Source organism: Hyaena hyaena, unplaced genomic scaffold, assembly GCF_003009895.1.
Source record: "Hyaena hyaena isolate Hyena2069 unplaced genomic scaffold, ASM300989v1 scaffold_305, whole genome shotgun sequence".
Classification (NCBI taxonomy): Eukaryota; Metazoa; Chordata; class Mammalia; order Carnivora; family Hyaenidae; genus Hyaena; species Hyaena hyaena.
The window spans coordinates 1,228,728-1,245,984 of record NW_024080938.1 but is presented as its reverse complement, the minus strand read 5'-3'; the positions used below and the strand labels follow the sequence as shown (position 1 = coordinate 1,245,984).

The following is a 17,257-nucleotide window of genomic DNA, read 5'->3' as shown; positions in this document are numbered from 1 at the left end:
GGTGGGATGGCGAGTGGAAGGCAATCAGGAGAAGCTGGGCAGGGGTGAATGGAGAAGAGAGAGGAGGGAGAGTGAGTGAGAGAGAGAGAGAGAGAGAGAGAGAGAGAAACGACTGCATGGACAGAAATGGGTACAAGTAGCAGAGGAAAATGAGAAAGAATGTTCACATTCACATTTGCTGAAATGGGCAAAACCCTGAAGTGGGAATAAAGGATGTTGGGATGCTGAAGTGGCATTTAATTTTTTTCTCTTTAAGATCTCACATGACTGAGGTAGTGGGGTTCCAACTGGGTGTGATGGCAAAGCCCCCGGAGAGGAACGTGTACTATGTCCATACTTTGTTCGCTAGAGTACTGTAAAATATTACCATTGCTGAACCTTTTCCTGGCTGTTGGGACGTAGGAGAAACTGGATTCTGTTTATAAAAGTGGAATCATAGAGCTTGGGATCCTGAATAATATTAGCTTCAGAGGGAGAATTAACGTAGAAAATGGGGGATTTCCCTAGCTCTTCATTTGTGTCGAACGGTATTGTCTGACTGGATTGAGATATATTTGTCCAACCAAGCCACCATCCTGACAGAAGCCACATAGTCATCCATGCATTAATTCATTAAACAGCTATTATTTGCAGGAGGATAATACACACACAGCAAATTGCTATGCTTTCAATACCTATCTGGCAATTATACTGGTGCTGGAAGCAACTGAAGAAAGCAAACAAGCTCCCTTGTGGACCTGCGATGTCTCAAACAACTACAGACAAGTGAGCCTGGATGTGTAGGTCTGTGTCATCAGCCAGGACTCCAGGCATCCGGTGATGGCTTTCATCCCTTGGTAGATGCAGATTCTCACTACAGGCCACATGGTTAAAATCCGGTTACTTTTGGGGAAGATCCCTTCATATCCCCACAAGCTCAGGTAGCTTGGAACTTTTCAAATCCATTTCCCTAGTCCCCCTCAGTAGCAAGCACTCTTGAATATGATGGGGAGGGAAAGTGAGGAAATTGGCAGATAATTGGCAAGAACATAAATTCCTTTTATTCTGAGAACCCCCAGGTAATCCTTCAAGCTTCAAGTACCTCACCCTCACACCCCAGACCCTACCACATCCCCTCCATGGCCCAATGTATCCTGCCTTCCCCGAATAACCCTCCTGTGCTGCTCCATTGTCCCATCTCTGCTTCCAAATCACATTTGGCCTCTGCTTCTATCCCGCACTTAAAACAAAGCCCAGCTTGATCTGAAGGGGGTTGGGAAGGAGAAGGCTGCCCTTGATCCCAGAGCTGGTAGCTCAGAATGGGCAGAGATGTGATTAGAATGATGGATCTGTCTGACATCTCTCACACAGGGATAGTCATAATTGCCCCTCACATTTGTCAGGCCTTTTTGGCTTTCTGGCAGGTGTCTGTCTGCATGAACAGAAAGGCCAGGATTATAAAGGAACGGACCCCTCCTTCCCTGGCCTTGCAAATCTGAGTCTCTCCTAGCTGTGCCTCCCACCCTTCCCCAGTCCTGCCCCCCACAACCATAGCGCCCCTCATTCCTGTGAACAATCTTCCTCTTCCTCTGACCTCCTTGCTCTTCTGATTTGGATGCATGACATGGTGTTGCAATTGGCTTTATCACTACTGTCTAATTCCCTGGCCTCTTTCCCTTAAGCCATCTGAAGATGAGAACAGGGAGAAGGCACAGACTTGAAGAGTGAAATAACTGGAGTTTGTGACAAGGAATGCAGTGAAGCATGTGCCATAAATCTGTTCTTCTTAGCAGACCCCTGTGTGGCAGTTAGAACCTCTGCCTCCCCTCCATCAGTCTGTCTGCATCTGCCCTGTGTGTCATTGGGACATTCCTCCAATTGCCAGCCCTCTGGAGTCCAGGGTTCTCTAAAAAACTACATGAAAAAGTGAAAGTATGTGTTCAGATAAGTTTAGAAAGACTGGGTCAACCTAGATGAATGGGGTGCAGGCGGGGATGTTCTTTAATGCAGAGATCTCAGAGCTTTTCTTTATGTGCTAAATCTCTAAAAGGGAGAAAAAGCATGGAGCATTTTCCAAATTTAATCTAACAGAAAGCAATTTTTAAGCCTCAGCTGAGAGACAATTTGTGAGGAGCCCATCACAGAAATGCTCCATGGCTAACAGTTCCATGGAACTAGTAAAATGACATTAGTGTGCACAGTGGGTGTTTTCACCCCGTCAGCTCTCACTGAGGCTAGTCTAGACATTGCAACCCCCAAACTCCTGATGGACGCCCATTATCAATAAGCCCTTTGACAAATACTGACATAGGAGAAGTTTCTGTGTCATCTCCCATTGTCAGCAGATCCTCAGCCCAGATCCATCAAGCAGACTAAGATGACGGGAAAGCAGCATTTGTGTTATGCAAATATACGAACTTTGTGATGCAGTCCATTCTCCTATAGCGTCACAGAAAGCCAGCTACATTATCACCATTTTGCCACTGACTTTTGCACAACCTGCACATTTGCACATCATGTGACCCGAACGTTGAAAAGTGAGGGATGCCGTGCTAGGAGGTCCCACTGTGGCCACATCTTCTGGGGCACATAAGCCAAATGGAGCAGGGTGGTGGTCCTTCTTATCATGAACCCATAAGGTCATGCTCCTGCTCCCTAAAATTGCAAGGATAGCAGGAATCACCGTGATTCTTGTTCCTGGTATGGTGCCATGGGGCCAGGAATTCCTCAACGTGGTCTCCTGAAGGCAGGCAATGGGGGTAAGATGTGGGGCAGAAACCTCATCTGGGAAGGAACTTTGGTCCTTTGCTACCATGTCAGTCCCCCAGCTCAGCACGGCACCATAAATATGTGAGAAGCCAGCTCCCTCACTTTCCAACCATGGCATCCTAGGATGGAAGCATAAGGCACCTTAGTGTTTCTCATGCTGCATCTTGTCCACCTTTGGTTTTTGTGTCTTCCTTTATTTATCCATCCCTCCAGAAATGTGTGTGAGAAGCAGTATACAAACTATATATGACAAATATATAGCTACTGTATATAATATATGTGTTTGTTTTCATTTTTCTCTCCTGTACGTCCCTCACCTGATTTAGAACTAAATGAGCCTACAAGCTCAACTTTGTTGCAAGGTCAGTATCCCCCTTGCTTTATGGTTTTTATTCCCTCCCTCTTCTCCCAAAGCCCCCCCTCCTCCCCACCCTATATTACCTGTCAGTGGAGTTGCTTAGAGGGTGCCAGGGGAAGCTAAGGAGATCACTGGAGCTGAAGGAGCTTCCACAGAAAGTGCCCCTTCTCTGCTCACACCTTGCCCTCACTTCTCCAGAAGGGCCAGGAGAGAGAAAAGAAACACTGTTAGTTTCTCAAATCCCAGAGATCTGTGTGCAGGCCAAAGGTAGAGAGGCATGAGTCTGAACCAGTAGGAAGACATTCCAGCCCACTGAGCGGTTTTCATAGCAAGAGTCCTATCAGTGAAGCAAACACCAGGTACACGATGGTTTAGATATTCCCTAAAATGCATCAGCTGGTTCAAAGCGAGGTTCGCCAGGAAAGGAAGGTAGGCAGGGTACAACGCACATGATAATCAATAAGCAGTGCCTCGGAGTGGGATGCCATTGGGATCTAGTTCAGAGCCTGAGATTTAGTAATTCTGTTCTCTTGAGCAAGTCACTAAACATTATTGAGACTCCCATTTCCCCTTCTATAAAATAGAATTGATCTGCCTTATCTACCTTAGAGTTTTTCCAACAGTCAGATGAAAATGCATACTAAAAAGGCTTTGAAAACTGCCAGGTGCATTTTGAATCATTCACAGCCCAATCCCCAGATGCAGACTGAAAGACAAGAGTTTCCCTCAGTGTAACGTCATAGGGGTTCATTAAGTCATTCAAGCTCTTCTCTCCAGCCCAGTTACATCCTATTTCACCTCAAGCCCTTGCTCCTATACAAATCCTTCATCTCTTGCTTCCGTTTGCACAGCCTTTCCAATCTTCTCAAAGGCCTACCAGTATAACTGACTTACCAGGGTCCCCTAACCTAGCAGAAGTGGTTCTCTAAGACTGTGACTGAAAATTGGGGCAGCAGTGAGCCTGGTCGAGAGGTGCAGTGAAATCCATGCGGAGTGTGCTGCTGTTCTCCTCCTAACGACAGTGCTGACCATTGGGTAGCCCAGCAGGAAGGCAGCTGTGAGGCTTTGCCCATCTTCGACCCCCGTCCCTGACCTTTCTCCCACACCCATCCCCTGAATTCCTTCTCATTTGGCGGTGCAAGATGTCCTATCTTGCAGTAGACTTCCAAAGTGGGAAAGGATATGAAAGGAGATAGATTACAAGGAAAGCTGTTTGATAGAGGAGGGAAAATACTGTTATTAACCAGAAGAATCAGAGCTGCATTCTTCAGTTCAGTGACGTAGAGTGCCATGGTGAGGCACCACTAACAGGAAAACGAAACAAAGAAATAGAAAGTAAAAAGTGTAGTCAGTGGAAGAATTCAGGTCCAATTTATGATTCAACTTATGTTTATTAAACGCCAGCATGGGGAGATCCACAGATCTCAAATCCGGAGCATTAAGAAAGTAGCTCGCCATAAATAAGAAAGGAAGGAGGCATAAAGGTCTGGAGTGAAGACGGATAGTGCTACAAGATGTGCTTTTAGAAGTGACTAAACTCACTCTGATCACTTAGCTCTTTATTTTCAGAGGGGATAGGAGCTCTTAAAATAGGTGGTGGTTGCTAAGGAGTTAGTGTTTACCTGTAGGTATACTCAACTGATAGAAGGGGCACTGTCCCACACCAGAGCCAATGATAACAAAACAGACCAGAAACAAACCAATCACTTCTGGCTGTCACACACTGGCACAGGAGCAGGACACTTTATAACCAGGCTCCACCTGCTGAGACAAAGCTGTCCTGCTTCACCCCTCCCTGCTGCAACAATGAATTTGGGTAAAAGGATATGTATGCCAAGTCTGTACTCAGATTCTCAGCCTGCTATCAATGCCACATCCCTCTTGTTGAGTACATGGCAATGGGTCATTGCCAGAAGTTGTAGATTGTAGACGTCTGGAATGTTCCAAGATTTGGATTAGTGTGGTCTTCAGTATAGCTATTAGATTCTTTTGTACAACTTAAAGAATATCTTAAAGAAAACAGACCTTGCGCCTGGGGCATTTCTCCCCTTCATCTCTGTTCTTTTTTTCTTTTCTTTTTCTCTCCTCCTTTGCTAGCCTCTGATAGAGTAGAGAGCTACCTATTTTCTCAGGGAATACCCCTAAGTTATGCTCATCTTATCTCAGAAATACCAAGCAAGATTTATACAAATTCATGGATTTCCACGGACAGGGTACACTTGGCTTTAAGAGAAGTTCTAAGCTATTTTGTTACTCAATATCTGGATGGACTAGAGAGATTCTGATAAGAGACTTTCATTCCTCCTCAGCATTTTCTGCCACCCTTGAAGTATTTCTCTGCTCCCCTTTTGCAAACAAAACAGATTGCATGTCACCCTCTCGTATTAATATTTGGTGGTGCAGGCCTCTGCCATGATAAATAAGGACTTGGGAATGCACCACAATCCCTCACTGAGTCCCTCCCCGGCAAGTATGCTGGAGCCCACACTGCAAACTCAGCGTCTTGGTAGTTGTTCATTTCCCATCCACTGTCCTTTGTCTTTTATCTCCTAGGCATGAAGTCAGATTTGATGGTATCAGTGGGCTGGGAAAGGTTGGCTGATTAATGCCTCTGAACCGCACAGTGACCATCAAACCAACTTATTAAAGAATGGGGGAGTTAGTAAACTCTGTGTATCAGAACGGGAAAAAAAAATTACAGTAGGAAAGATGACCAGCTTTTCCCTGCAGAGGATTAAAGGTAGTTAATTAGGCCCAGACATCCAGCAGTGAGCATTTCTGTGGCATGTATGTCTAAATACTGAAGATATAAAAAAACATTGTCTCATCCTCTTCCTGGAAGGTGAATATATCCATTCTGACATGTAACCAGCTCTCCTCTGCACACTAGAATCAGACAAAAGCCCAGTGCTTACTTAGGTACTTAGATTTAGCTACCAGCATTGGTTTTGGTGGCAAAAAAGATCACATTATGGATTGACTAGAGATACTGACTTGGAGTCTGGACGGGAGCAGTTCTTTCTTTCTTTCTTTCTTTCTTTCTTTCTTTCTTTCTTTCTTTCTTTCTTTCTTTCACTTTCTTTTAGGCTTTATTTCTTTTGAATAGTTTATCCAGTTCTACCTGGCTTCTCATTAATATGTCAACCAAAAGATCACCAGTTTCAATTAAGTTCTTGGCAAGGAAAATACATGTTTGGATTTCCAGAGATCGTTTGTTTTCTTGATAGCCCCGAATAAACTAAAAAACATGAGGTTATGGGGGGCTAGTACTCAGGCTGGAAGCTCAAGCAAGCCTCGCACTTCTTCAAACCAGCATAATAGTGATAACATGTCAAGCATGATCTAGAAAGCATGCTAGCATTTCTGCATCTCTTCTTGGACTGGGATGGAGTGCAGCATCAGGGTGAATACAGACAATATCTTGGCAACATTGCCCCCCTCACTGTGGTGAGATGTAAGGTAGACAGAAGGACACTCTAGTTAACTAGACTATTTGAAACATAAGCTTCCTGGAAACCTAAAAGATACATTCTGGCTAAGGTAAAGGATGAGTGTCAAATAGTCCTATATCAGGGTGGACACTGAAAAGCATTGACCTTCATTCAAGTAGTGTGTGTTGGAGGTTTAGGGGAAAGAGTAGCGGAATGGTAACAATTAAGCTGAAGTTGTCTGCAGATGCCTTTACCTTACAGGAAATCACAGCTGGTATCTAGAGCCCTGTGGAAACTTAGACTTTTAGTTCATTTGTCTGATATTCTGGCAAGCCAGACTACCAAGTAGAACCCTTCCCTGTGTCCTTCCTCCAGCAGAGTCTAAACCAGCACCTCATAAGTCTATGGCTGCCCTTCCTTAAATGTACCCTACATCTGTACTGCTTCCTTTGGGTTTAGGAGCACAAGCCTATTACTACTTTTTCCCTCCATGAATTCTTCTTCATCCTCCATCCTGCTAGTCATCCTTCTTGGTACAGAGGGACTCTAGTCAGCGGTACCTGAGTGAGACACTTTGAGAAAGTAGCTCCACCTTGGCTTTGGTGTGGGTCTCTAGGCCCCAACAATCACTCCAAGGACTGTCCTTGCTAAATGCACAGACAACACGGCACCAGTACTCCTGGCTTTTCTTCAGCATCTTGATGTCACATCAGATCTTCTGTGAATCACACCTTTGGTCTCTGATCATGGATCACCCCTTATACTTTTTCAGAGTGACTTCCCAGGGTTGCTAATGTCCACTTAGTTCAAGAGGGATATCATATCTCAGGTACCCTTAAAGAATAGATAGATTAAATGCATACATATCTTTTCATCAGATTTTGGTCAAATGTTTTAGGTGAGTTCAGGTTGAGTTATATCCAGGTTGCCTTTCCTTCTATATGCAAGGACCATTGCACAGAGAGTGGTATCACTTTGATGCAAAGAATTTAATGATGTTTTTGTTGTCAGCTTTATTGAGGTGTAACTGACAAATAAAATTATGAGATATTTAAAGTGTAAATCACTGATCTATATACACATTGTGAAAGGATTTTCCATCCTCTTTACATCCAGATTGAACAATTGCAGACACCTGGTTAAAGAAGGAAGTAAACTATTAGAGATTGGACCACTTTCTGACCACTTGGGACATCTGCTATTAGCAGGAAAGTCTCTGTGGATTGTTCTGAAGGCTTGAAGTTGGTGAAATGTGGGTCTTTTGTGCTCTAATCATCAAAGAAGAGCTGGCATCCCAGTAAATTTCCCCAGGCAGGTCTTACTTAGCAAGTGTAGCTAAGTGTAGCAGCATAGGTATGAGTCTCATTGCCTGAGGTTGCCCCTCTGGACCAGCTTGCTATAGTCTGACTCACCAAGGGAAGTCTGTTATTGTCTGGGCTCCTCTGGCACAGGTTTTGTAAAATGGTCCGATAAGTGCCAAAGTTTTACATCTCAAATATACCATGGGCACCTACATTCAGATGGCTGGGGTATAATCCATTTGTATCAGCCAATTTTATACTTGAGGCCTACAGACTTTAACTAATTAGGGGATAGTCCAGTGGCCAAAGAAAGAAAATTGTACAAAGAAGTATTTATTGGCTTGGGGCCTCAGGCTCCAACCTGTACCAAGCTTCCTGCTAAGATAAGATGGATGTGTTGGCTCTTTCTGGATTAATGATCCAATCTAACCATCATTCATATTTTTCCCCATCCCCCCACTCAACCTTATGGCAACTGACTTCCCAGCAAACTAGAGAGGTGCACATACTAGAGCCAGGCTGTGGTCAAGATAACAAGAGGCAAGTGCAGAATAGCTGGAAAGGCCCTGGGCTGGGAGAATCAGCTTTTCTCCAGAACCATCAAAGGACAAAGCAAGTGACTCTGACTGCTTTCTACCTTAACAGTGGCTTGTTTTTAATTTCTTTTAGAAGTGAAAACTACAGCTCTGACCCCTTGGAAAGGTTTGTATATTTATTTCCAAGCAGCCTCTTGCTGCCTGGGTGGGGATGGGTATCCAGAACTCTTCATCTTCTTCCAAGATGCCTTCTCTTCTGAGCTAACCCCACAAGCAGCCCAGTGGGAGCCCTCCCTGACCTTGGGCCATGTCGGTGCCAATCTAGATTAACCTATCCCCAAGGACGTGCCATTCGCCTTGGGTAGCTTCCACTTGCAGACCTCTAACTGCTGTTTGCTGGCAGCACTAATGAGCACCTGCCAGGGCCCAGAATAGCTCCATGTCTGGCTGCTCCATTCCAGGCTGGCCTCTCCTCACACGCAGATGCTCTAATGCGATGATCTTCTTAGATCCTGGCCTTGCATGCTATCCTTTACTTACCCTGTTCTCTCTTTCTCTCTTTCTAACTTGGAGCTAGAAGGGGAAGTGGGGGCGAGGGAGGGGAAACTGGAAGGCAAGGGAGGTTCTTCAGTGAGTCACTTGGCTACAAATAAAATGCGTCTTATTTGGGGCTTTCCTTCCCACTAGATGTCTTTGATGGTTAAATTGACGCTCATCACAGTTCTCTGGGACCCCAACTGTCCTGGTGATTAGTCTCTTTAGGCCTTCACAGCTCTCTAATGAGAGAAAAGCAATAAAGGCATCTGAGGCAGAATGGAGGTGTGGCTGGATGATGAACAGAGGCCTCATCTGTGTGGTCCATGTTACCAGGCTGATGGGCCGAGTTGATGCTCTGGCCAGTACAGGGTCTGAGAGGGCCTTGCTCCAGGATGCTGTGATCCATACCTGCCTGGACAAAACACTCTCATCTCATGGAGTTCTTTCACGTGCCGATGAGTGGGGAAGCCTGTGTGGGTCCCACCTTACCCAGTACTGAGGTGTGACAGGCCCCATGGCCTCATGTTCTCTCCTCTCTTCATTCTTGAAATATGTGTGAGTTACACAAGGTGGCAGCCCCAAGTTGGTAGAAAAAAATTGTATTTGGAGACAGTAGTCAAGGGAGTTAAGCTCTCTGAGGCTAAGTGTCCACATATGAAAGCACAAGAGAATAATTCTCATTTCATACGTGAGGGCTCTTAAGGGGCTGGGACACCTTTCAAACTGCAAGAATTCTTCCTGAAATCCTACTCAATATGGTTTTACTTCTGTGTATACTTTCCCTCAACCACAGGAACTTCCAGCAATTTTTATTGGAAATAGTTAGAAAAAGAGGGAAAGAACGTTTGGAAGAGATAAATTGAGATAGAAAAGGAGGTAGGGAGTTTTTTGTTTTAGTTTGGTTTGGTTAGCCTTTTGCTTTTTTTCTCTCAGTAGAATTTTAAGAGAAAGGAAAACACAGAGACGAAGTAAACATGAACACATCAGTATGCATTAAAATGTTCTGGTTGCTTCTTTTTTTCAACAAACATTTGTTAAATACCGGCGATGGGCCCAGTTAGACACAGACCCTAACTTTAAGGAGCTTTATAGCCCAGAGGAGGAAATCTATGTTAGGCAAATAAAGAGAATTATAACACAGGTGGTATATATGTTAACACTGGTGACTTGGAAGCAAAACAGGCGCAAGTCAAAGAAGTCTGCCTGGAGGAGGTAATTGGGGACCAGAACAGAACCTGGAACAATGAGTGGCAGTGATTTGGGTGGAGAGCACCTCAGATATAGGGGCAGAAGGGATGTGAGGATAGAAAGGAAAGAGAATGTGGTTCGCACGCACTCACTTACGTGAGCATGAACATGTGTAGTACCTTTATGCTTGTGTTGCATGGAGTGGGGAATTGGTGGGGGGGGTGTTGTGGACAGAGAGAAACAAAGGACACGTGTCATGAAAAAAGGCTAAGGAGGCAGATAGCAAGCAGACTGAAATGTAGGGAGTGCTATACCAAGCAGTTGGGAAGTTTTATAAAGGCTATAGGAATCACATAGATTAGTGTCATGATGAATGTGGAATCAAAGAAACACTGCTCTGGAATTAGCATAAAGAATAAACTGAAGGGATCAAGGCCACAGGTGGCAAGGCCCAGTTTGTGAACTTCTATGGAAATTGGAGGGTTGTTGACGCAGCTGTCCTTTTTGGGAGGATGATAGGAATACCTTCGCCTTGATGCTTCTCCAGAGTCTACCCCTGTTTCCTTCTTGTGACCAGTTTTGTCCAGGTCAGATTTCCTGGACGTGCCCAAGAGGAGGTGGGGGGCGGTGGTGAGGGGAGAAGCATGTGGAAGAGGAGGAGGTGGGATGGATGTGGCCCCACACAATGAGTGACAGTCCCCTGTGGGCCCGGGACAGGAGAAGAGCAGAGAAGCCCTGTGTGCTTGGGCAGGGAAACAATGCAGGTAAGAGGAGGAGGCTCTGGCACACTTGGTGGCCTTTTCCTTTCTTCTAAGGTAAGAGTTTTTTGACATGACAGGTCAGGACCCCTCTCTGCTGGCTCTCTGTGGTGCTTCCCAGCAGGCAGTAGAACCACAAAGGGACTCTGAGGGGCTTAGCAGTGAAGCAGAGAACACAGTGCCAGAGAGCACACCTGCAGAGGCATCAGCCATTGTGAGGTGTCTTGGGGATGGTTTGCCTGCTCACAGCCCCTCCCATGCAACACTGCAGAGGCCTTGGCTGCAAACACAGTTTTCTGACTTTTCTTACATGGTAAGGAAACCAGGCTCCTGCTGGGCTGTCTGCCTGGCTTGGGGCATTCATTCTCCACTTTCTCCCTGGAGACTCCCCATAGCTGGGTGGAAGGGAATGCAAGTGAGAAGCCCAGAGCCACTAAATTCAGAGACCTGGCATTTATTCCCTTTTTCTTTACCATAGGACATCTTCTAAGCCAGGGCCAGGGCTGGGAGTGAGGCTGGGAATGTGCTGGGGTGAATGGAGGAGTGGACTGCAAAGGTGTGTGTGTAAGTGTTCAGGAGAGCAAACGACATGCAAGAGAAAGAGAGCTGTGCACCAACAGATGGGTGCCTGGCCAGGAGCATGGTGTGCCAGGCACATAGAGCACACTTAGAATCACCATGCATTACACAGGGGAAGATAGAATGCAGCCATGAGGACTGCGCAGCTTAAACTCGGAACCTGGCTGCACAAAGGCCTATGGGCCCGCTGGCTTCAGAAACAATGTTTGCGGTTTGGAGTCAGCCACAGTGATGGGCAAAGGTCTTGATGTGAAGGCTCTTGGCCTGGCCCAGAGCAGCTTGGCTTCCTCACTGGAAAGAAAATATAACCTCACCCTAGAAGACATGAGAAGTGACTTCTCTCCTGGGGTTTCAAAGAATGCTATAGAGGTAACACAGTGATTTGAGTATGAAAAAAGGATTCCTAGTAGTGGTTTACATAGAAGCATAGTAGTTAGATATTACCAGACAGAGCCAATTAGCGATCATTGGTAAACGATAAGCATTTCTGAAATTGAAGTGTAAGCCACTGGAGTGTAAGAGGAATGTTCCTTTGTCACCTGTATCCCACCATGAGCTGGGAGAAGAAAGACATTCCATGGAAGACGCCTTTAGTTTTATGTTGCCCAGGAGTTCACTTCCCAGCCAGTGGAGAACAGAATACCTATCTTTTGTGCTTCTTATCGTGAGAGCTCTCACTGCCTGCCTTGGGAATATTGGGAACCAGACATCAGAGATACAAGAGATTGGAAGACCTTATACATTCAATTTCATGACCATCTATTTAGCCACTGCCCCAGAATCAGAGTTTTATCCCAAAGTTCTCAAAAATAAAATTATAAGGGCAGTGGTCCCAGGTCAGGTGTTCTTGGATGTGATGAAATCATCCCATATGAAATCAGAAAGCTTGGTTTGATGCTGACCTGCATTAGCAAGTACCTCTGATGCTTAGCATCCAAGTCAGGCAAGCAAGTTTTGACTTTGTTTCTTGACCCCAGCAGGGACAGGGCCTTATTGGGATAGCAGCTTTAAATACCTCCGTTAAATTCAGTGCAACAAAGCATGCCAGAGTGGGTGTAACCTGAGAAGGTACTCTGCTGCAGTAGGTACCTAACTCATTTGGGCCTCCACTCTTGTGTGTACTGTTCATGAATCATGGTCCCATTTGTTATGGGCATCCTTGGCCAGAGAGCTTATGTTTCAAATAAGAGGAAAACTGCTGGGAAACGTCATGCACCTCATAGTTTTCTTGCCTCCAACATTTGTTCCCATCTCCAAGAGTAACTTCCTGCAGGCTAGGTGGAGCTGTGCTTCTCAGGGAAATGTGCCATCCATCTCCCACCCGCAGACACGCATGGTGGTGGGCTCTGCATCCCAGTGTCTACATAAGCCTTCCCTCACTTCCATGTTCACAGCAGAAGGCCATTGATCCCACTTAGACTTGCAGCGAGCTGGTTTTGGCCTTTCAGGCACATGATACTTGAGTTAGGCCTGCTGTTACCTTGTCTAGATAGGGAAGAGGCCAGGTGCTCCAGGCAGAAGCCCAGTGCCCAGCCCTGCGATTGAGTGATTGACAGAAGAGGCACAGAGTCTAATGCAGCAGCAGAAGGGAGACAGATTGCTGTGTCCAACAGGTCCTTCCCTGCACAACAGGTTGAACAGCTGGAGGGCTATGTGAATGGGTAAGGCAGGCGCTACTCAGAAGTGGTCATATCGTGATGCAGACAATACAAGGGTTTCACTTCCTTGACTCCATATAGAATATTAAGTAATCTGCCACCTTCTTGAACTTGACCCCGCGCCATGGCATTAGCACATTACAACATGAGAGAGGAGTAGTGGCCGCCAGCACACTGTAACCTGAGCCTCATGTTCTCTGTTCACAAAGCAAGGCTCCCCATTATATAGCTTATATCCATGGGATCCAAGATGTAGAAGGTTATTTCTAATGCAGCCATACCCTCCACCGCCACCCCCTTCCCCCCTCACACACACACATACATTGCTGGAACATCAAATGTCCCAGTTATAGGGACGCCTCATCAGAGGCAAGGCCTAATGAAAGCACATAGGGTGACGAATGTTCTGTCTTAGACAAGGTGGTCCATGACGAGTGTGCTCTCTCCACAGGCCCGGGTGCAGTCAGCGAAGTGAACAATGGGACGTCAAGGAGGGCAGGCTGCATCTGGCTGCTACCTCTTCTGGTATTGCACCTACTACTCAAGTTTTGATGTGAGTGCCACTTCCCCCGCTGGGGAGAAGCTGCCGCTGCCACTACCACCAACCCAACAGCAACGGCAACTCCGACAGCAACAAGAGCATTCCCGTTTCTTATGAGATCTAATCAAATGAAATTCACAGAAACAGAGCCTAATGGGACACAAATTCGAGGGAGGGGAACAAAGAATACTTTGGGAAAACACGTTTCAAAGGGAAATTGAAAATCGCCTTGCAGGTCTTGCAGATGGGTAGGCACAGCTGAGTTTTCTTCCTTTGCCCAAATGGAAAGAACGCGCACCGGGCTCTGGACCCACCCGCAGCTGCATCGTGACCTGTTTGTTACCAGGGTGGGCAGAGCTCAGCCACTCTGCCCACTGACGTGTCCCCAGCAAGGAAAATTCTGGAGTCGGCCATCCCCAATTCCATAGAGACGAACGCAGAGCGAGTCGTGCGGGCCCAGAGGTGCCACTGTGGCCCCATTCATAGACTGTGCCACTGTTGTGTGTGTTATAAAATGCAAAGTTAAAGAAAAATAATAAAAAGGAAACTAAACAAGACAGCCTGACAGCTACAACAATCCCACAATCAACAGTCACAAAGAAAAATATTGTTAAACTTTTTGTTTGTTTGTTTGTTTTCATTTTACTACATGGACATCATGGATAATAAGGGATTCTGGTTCATTATTAATTTTATTAATTATATTTTCTGATATGATTCTAGAATTTAGTGCAAAAACAAGACAAGACTAAAAAATACACAAATGAAAGGTGAAGGAAGTATGTTTGTTAAACATTAAAAATAGTGTACTTCTTAACTAGGTTTACAACTGGTGGACCACACACCAGGCATTAACCACCTGGTGAGGATATGTCAAATCCACCAAAAAAAAAAAAAAAACAAAAAAACCACATGCGATTTAACCAACATCTCCACCAGCGCTACAGATTTCTCCTTATTCTGACATTTAATGCAGACAATACTATGCTTCTACATGCTGTTTAGAAATGGAAGGGTGATTCGCACTGTATCTTGAGTTTGTTGGCTATGCTTCTTTTGATGACATATATTATACAGTATATATATACATATATTTTTTTTGTTAGAGTTCTAGCCATTTTATTTCTCAGCAGGGTCCTTTCTCAGACATTACTGCATGCTGTATATGGCGTTAGCTGTGTGTTGATCTTCTAAAAGATGATAGAGTTTACTGGTAATTGTGTAATCAGCTCCTGCCTTTTTATTTTCCTGGGTTATTTACACGTCAGAGACATTTATAAAAAGTGAAAAGAGAAAACAAAAACAAAACAAAACACTAATACCAGGCGCAGCATCTTTTCCAGGTGTGGCTCTCGGAGGTGCAGGCCGTGACGGGAGGCCTCGCTTCTCTGTCCTGCCTCGAGGCGTGAACAAACAGCAAGAAACTGAACCAACCACATAGTCAGTAACCACTTGCTTTAGCCCATTGTGGGAAATCTCTGATGCCTTTGTTACTACTGGAGAATTGAATCCTCTTGGTTCATTTTATTTAATTTCCCACCTTTGTGTGCGTGTGTATGAAAGAGAAGAAAATACAGTTTTTAGATAACCTTTTTTTCCTTCCCTGAAGTCTGGGAACTGGAGAGGCCTCGGGGAGGGGTCCTGGATGTGATGAGGGAAAGTGGGATTGAGGGCTAGGGGAGGGGGGGTTGTCTCTGACTTGACATTAAAAAGTGTTCCATGTCCCTCTTCACCTGGTGTGGTACCTCATTCTCAAACGGGGTGGGGCGGGGGTGAGGGGCCAGAGAGCCTGCCCGGCTCAGGTATGAAGAAGAGAGAAATGGACATCTGATTCAAAGTACTGCTCTTTAGCTCCCTTTTTGGGTGGAGTGGGTTCTTTCTGTAGATGTGCTCTGATGATAGACGGGTTCTAGAAACCACCTTCATCCTCCTAAACAGAAGTCAAGGAGGGCTGGGTCTCATGAACTCCATTGCCTTCAAGAAAGTGCCGGCCAAGGTTTGTTTCATCCTGTTCACGTCCCAACACCTCACCTCGTGACCTGGGCAAAATGTCAAGCCCAGTTAAGGGAAGGCTTTTACAAGTGACTGTTTCTGAGAGACAGCATAGTGCAGCTATCACAAAAATAAAAACTAAAACTAAAACAAAAAACATAAAGCTCAAAACATTGTGGGTTAGTAATAAATATTCCCAAATTCTACCAGCCAGTATTTAGGGAGTCTCTTTCCTCCACAAACCTTGCCTCTGGTCACAAATTAAGAGAAAAGGTGGATTTTAATACAAAATAGTATTCACATAATTCTAATCTGCTCTGATTGATGGGAATTAAGTAAGCAGCTGAAGATTCACTGAGAGGCAGAAGTGAGATCAGAGCCAAAACACTCCAGAATTGCCGTACTTGAGTCCTCAGGGGTCAATTCCACCTGCCAATTCTAAACATAGGCAATGTTTAGAAAAGAAGTTTCATTTCTGGCTGTTACTAGCACAATTGAGAAAGACTATTGACCTCAGGTCTGTCTGTGCCCTTCTTGATGACCTTCCACTCTCATCACCACGTGCCAGCTATACCCACCTTCTTCCTGACAGTGTGATCTGGAGCAGTCTGGCAAAACCTCACAGATTTTGGCTGCATTGGTGCCATCCCCTCCCATATGTCCCAGAACCGCTAAAGCTATGGCAGTTGGGTCTCCTTAGACTGAACGTGGATGGGTGGGATTTACCAGCTCCCCTTTGCCTGAAACTACTATAGACACTGGTGAGAGAATCTGTGTGCAGGTCATGGTTCATGGGATTAAAGTGAACACTGGCGACTCCCGTATTGCTAAACTTGAGCCCAGAACACATCTGAATAAAATGTACCAAAGCACCTACAAAGAGACACTTCCCAGAGTTTGTCTGGATGTCAGAGCATGGTGACACATGACTTCCATTTGAATCAGAGCTTTCTCTTTCATAGTTACGAAGTGTGCTTTAGGGCCCTCCTTTGCCATCCTCTCATGAGGACTGCTCAGTCACCAACCAACTCTATAAAGCAGTATTGTTGAGGAAAATTTAAATTTATTTATTTGTGAATACATAATACATAAATCATAGCTCTCTTCATCTTGTGGCTCTTCAGTGCTCTGCTTATTAAAGAGCACATGCCTTGTAAAAGCCCCTTTGGCATGACTGATCGGTTCAGCGGATAGGAGAACCCCCCTATTCTGCCACTAGGGGGTGTTTCTCTCATCCTCTATTTGTGTACCACATGAGCTCTGATCTGCTAAATTTCAGTCTTTACCAGGAACATCTATGTGCTCACAAGAAAGGGCCTTTACCCAGATTTAGAGTTCCAATCCAGGAGGACATGACTTTGATTAGGACCTCACAGGGACAATCTCAGGCCTATCTGTTCTCAGGAAAAGGAGCTTGGCTAGAGACTTCTTATTCATTGGAGTGAAGAAAATCATCCTGAAGAGTGTCTGAAGTTAGCTTTCTTGGTACAGGTACTGTTGGAAGACCATTATTACAGGCTGGCCTGGATTTCCAGTGTACCAGAATCCTCAGGACTCAAGTCACTGGCACACTTTAGGATTCACCCACCACCCTAAATTTGGGATGTCTTTTCAGGGAACCATGATTTAG

General features: G+C 45.3%; 1 protein-coding gene across 4 annotated transcripts in view; it reads left to right on the top strand.

Moving 5' to 3' along the window:
- NTM (neurotrimin) overlaps nt 1-14,548 on the top strand; it is a 406,021-nt gene extending 391,473 nt beyond the window's left edge. Inside the window, exons 7-9 of one of the 4 annotated variants that reach the window (XM_039248222.1) lie at nt 3,075-3,110; nt 8,508-8,540; nt 13,546-14,548. In XM_039248222.1, coding sequence (XP_039104153.1) covers nt 3,075-3,110; nt 8,508-8,540; nt 13,546-13,646 — 170 coding nt within the window. In that variant the 3' untranslated portion in view covers nt 13,647-14,548. The remainder of the gene's footprint in view (nt 1-3,074; nt 3,111-8,507; nt 8,541-13,545) is intronic. The other 3 variants (XM_039248224.1, XM_039248223.1, XM_039248226.1) reach the window with 3 other exon arrangements.
- The last annotated feature ends 2,709 nt before the right edge of the window (nt 14,549-17,257 follow it).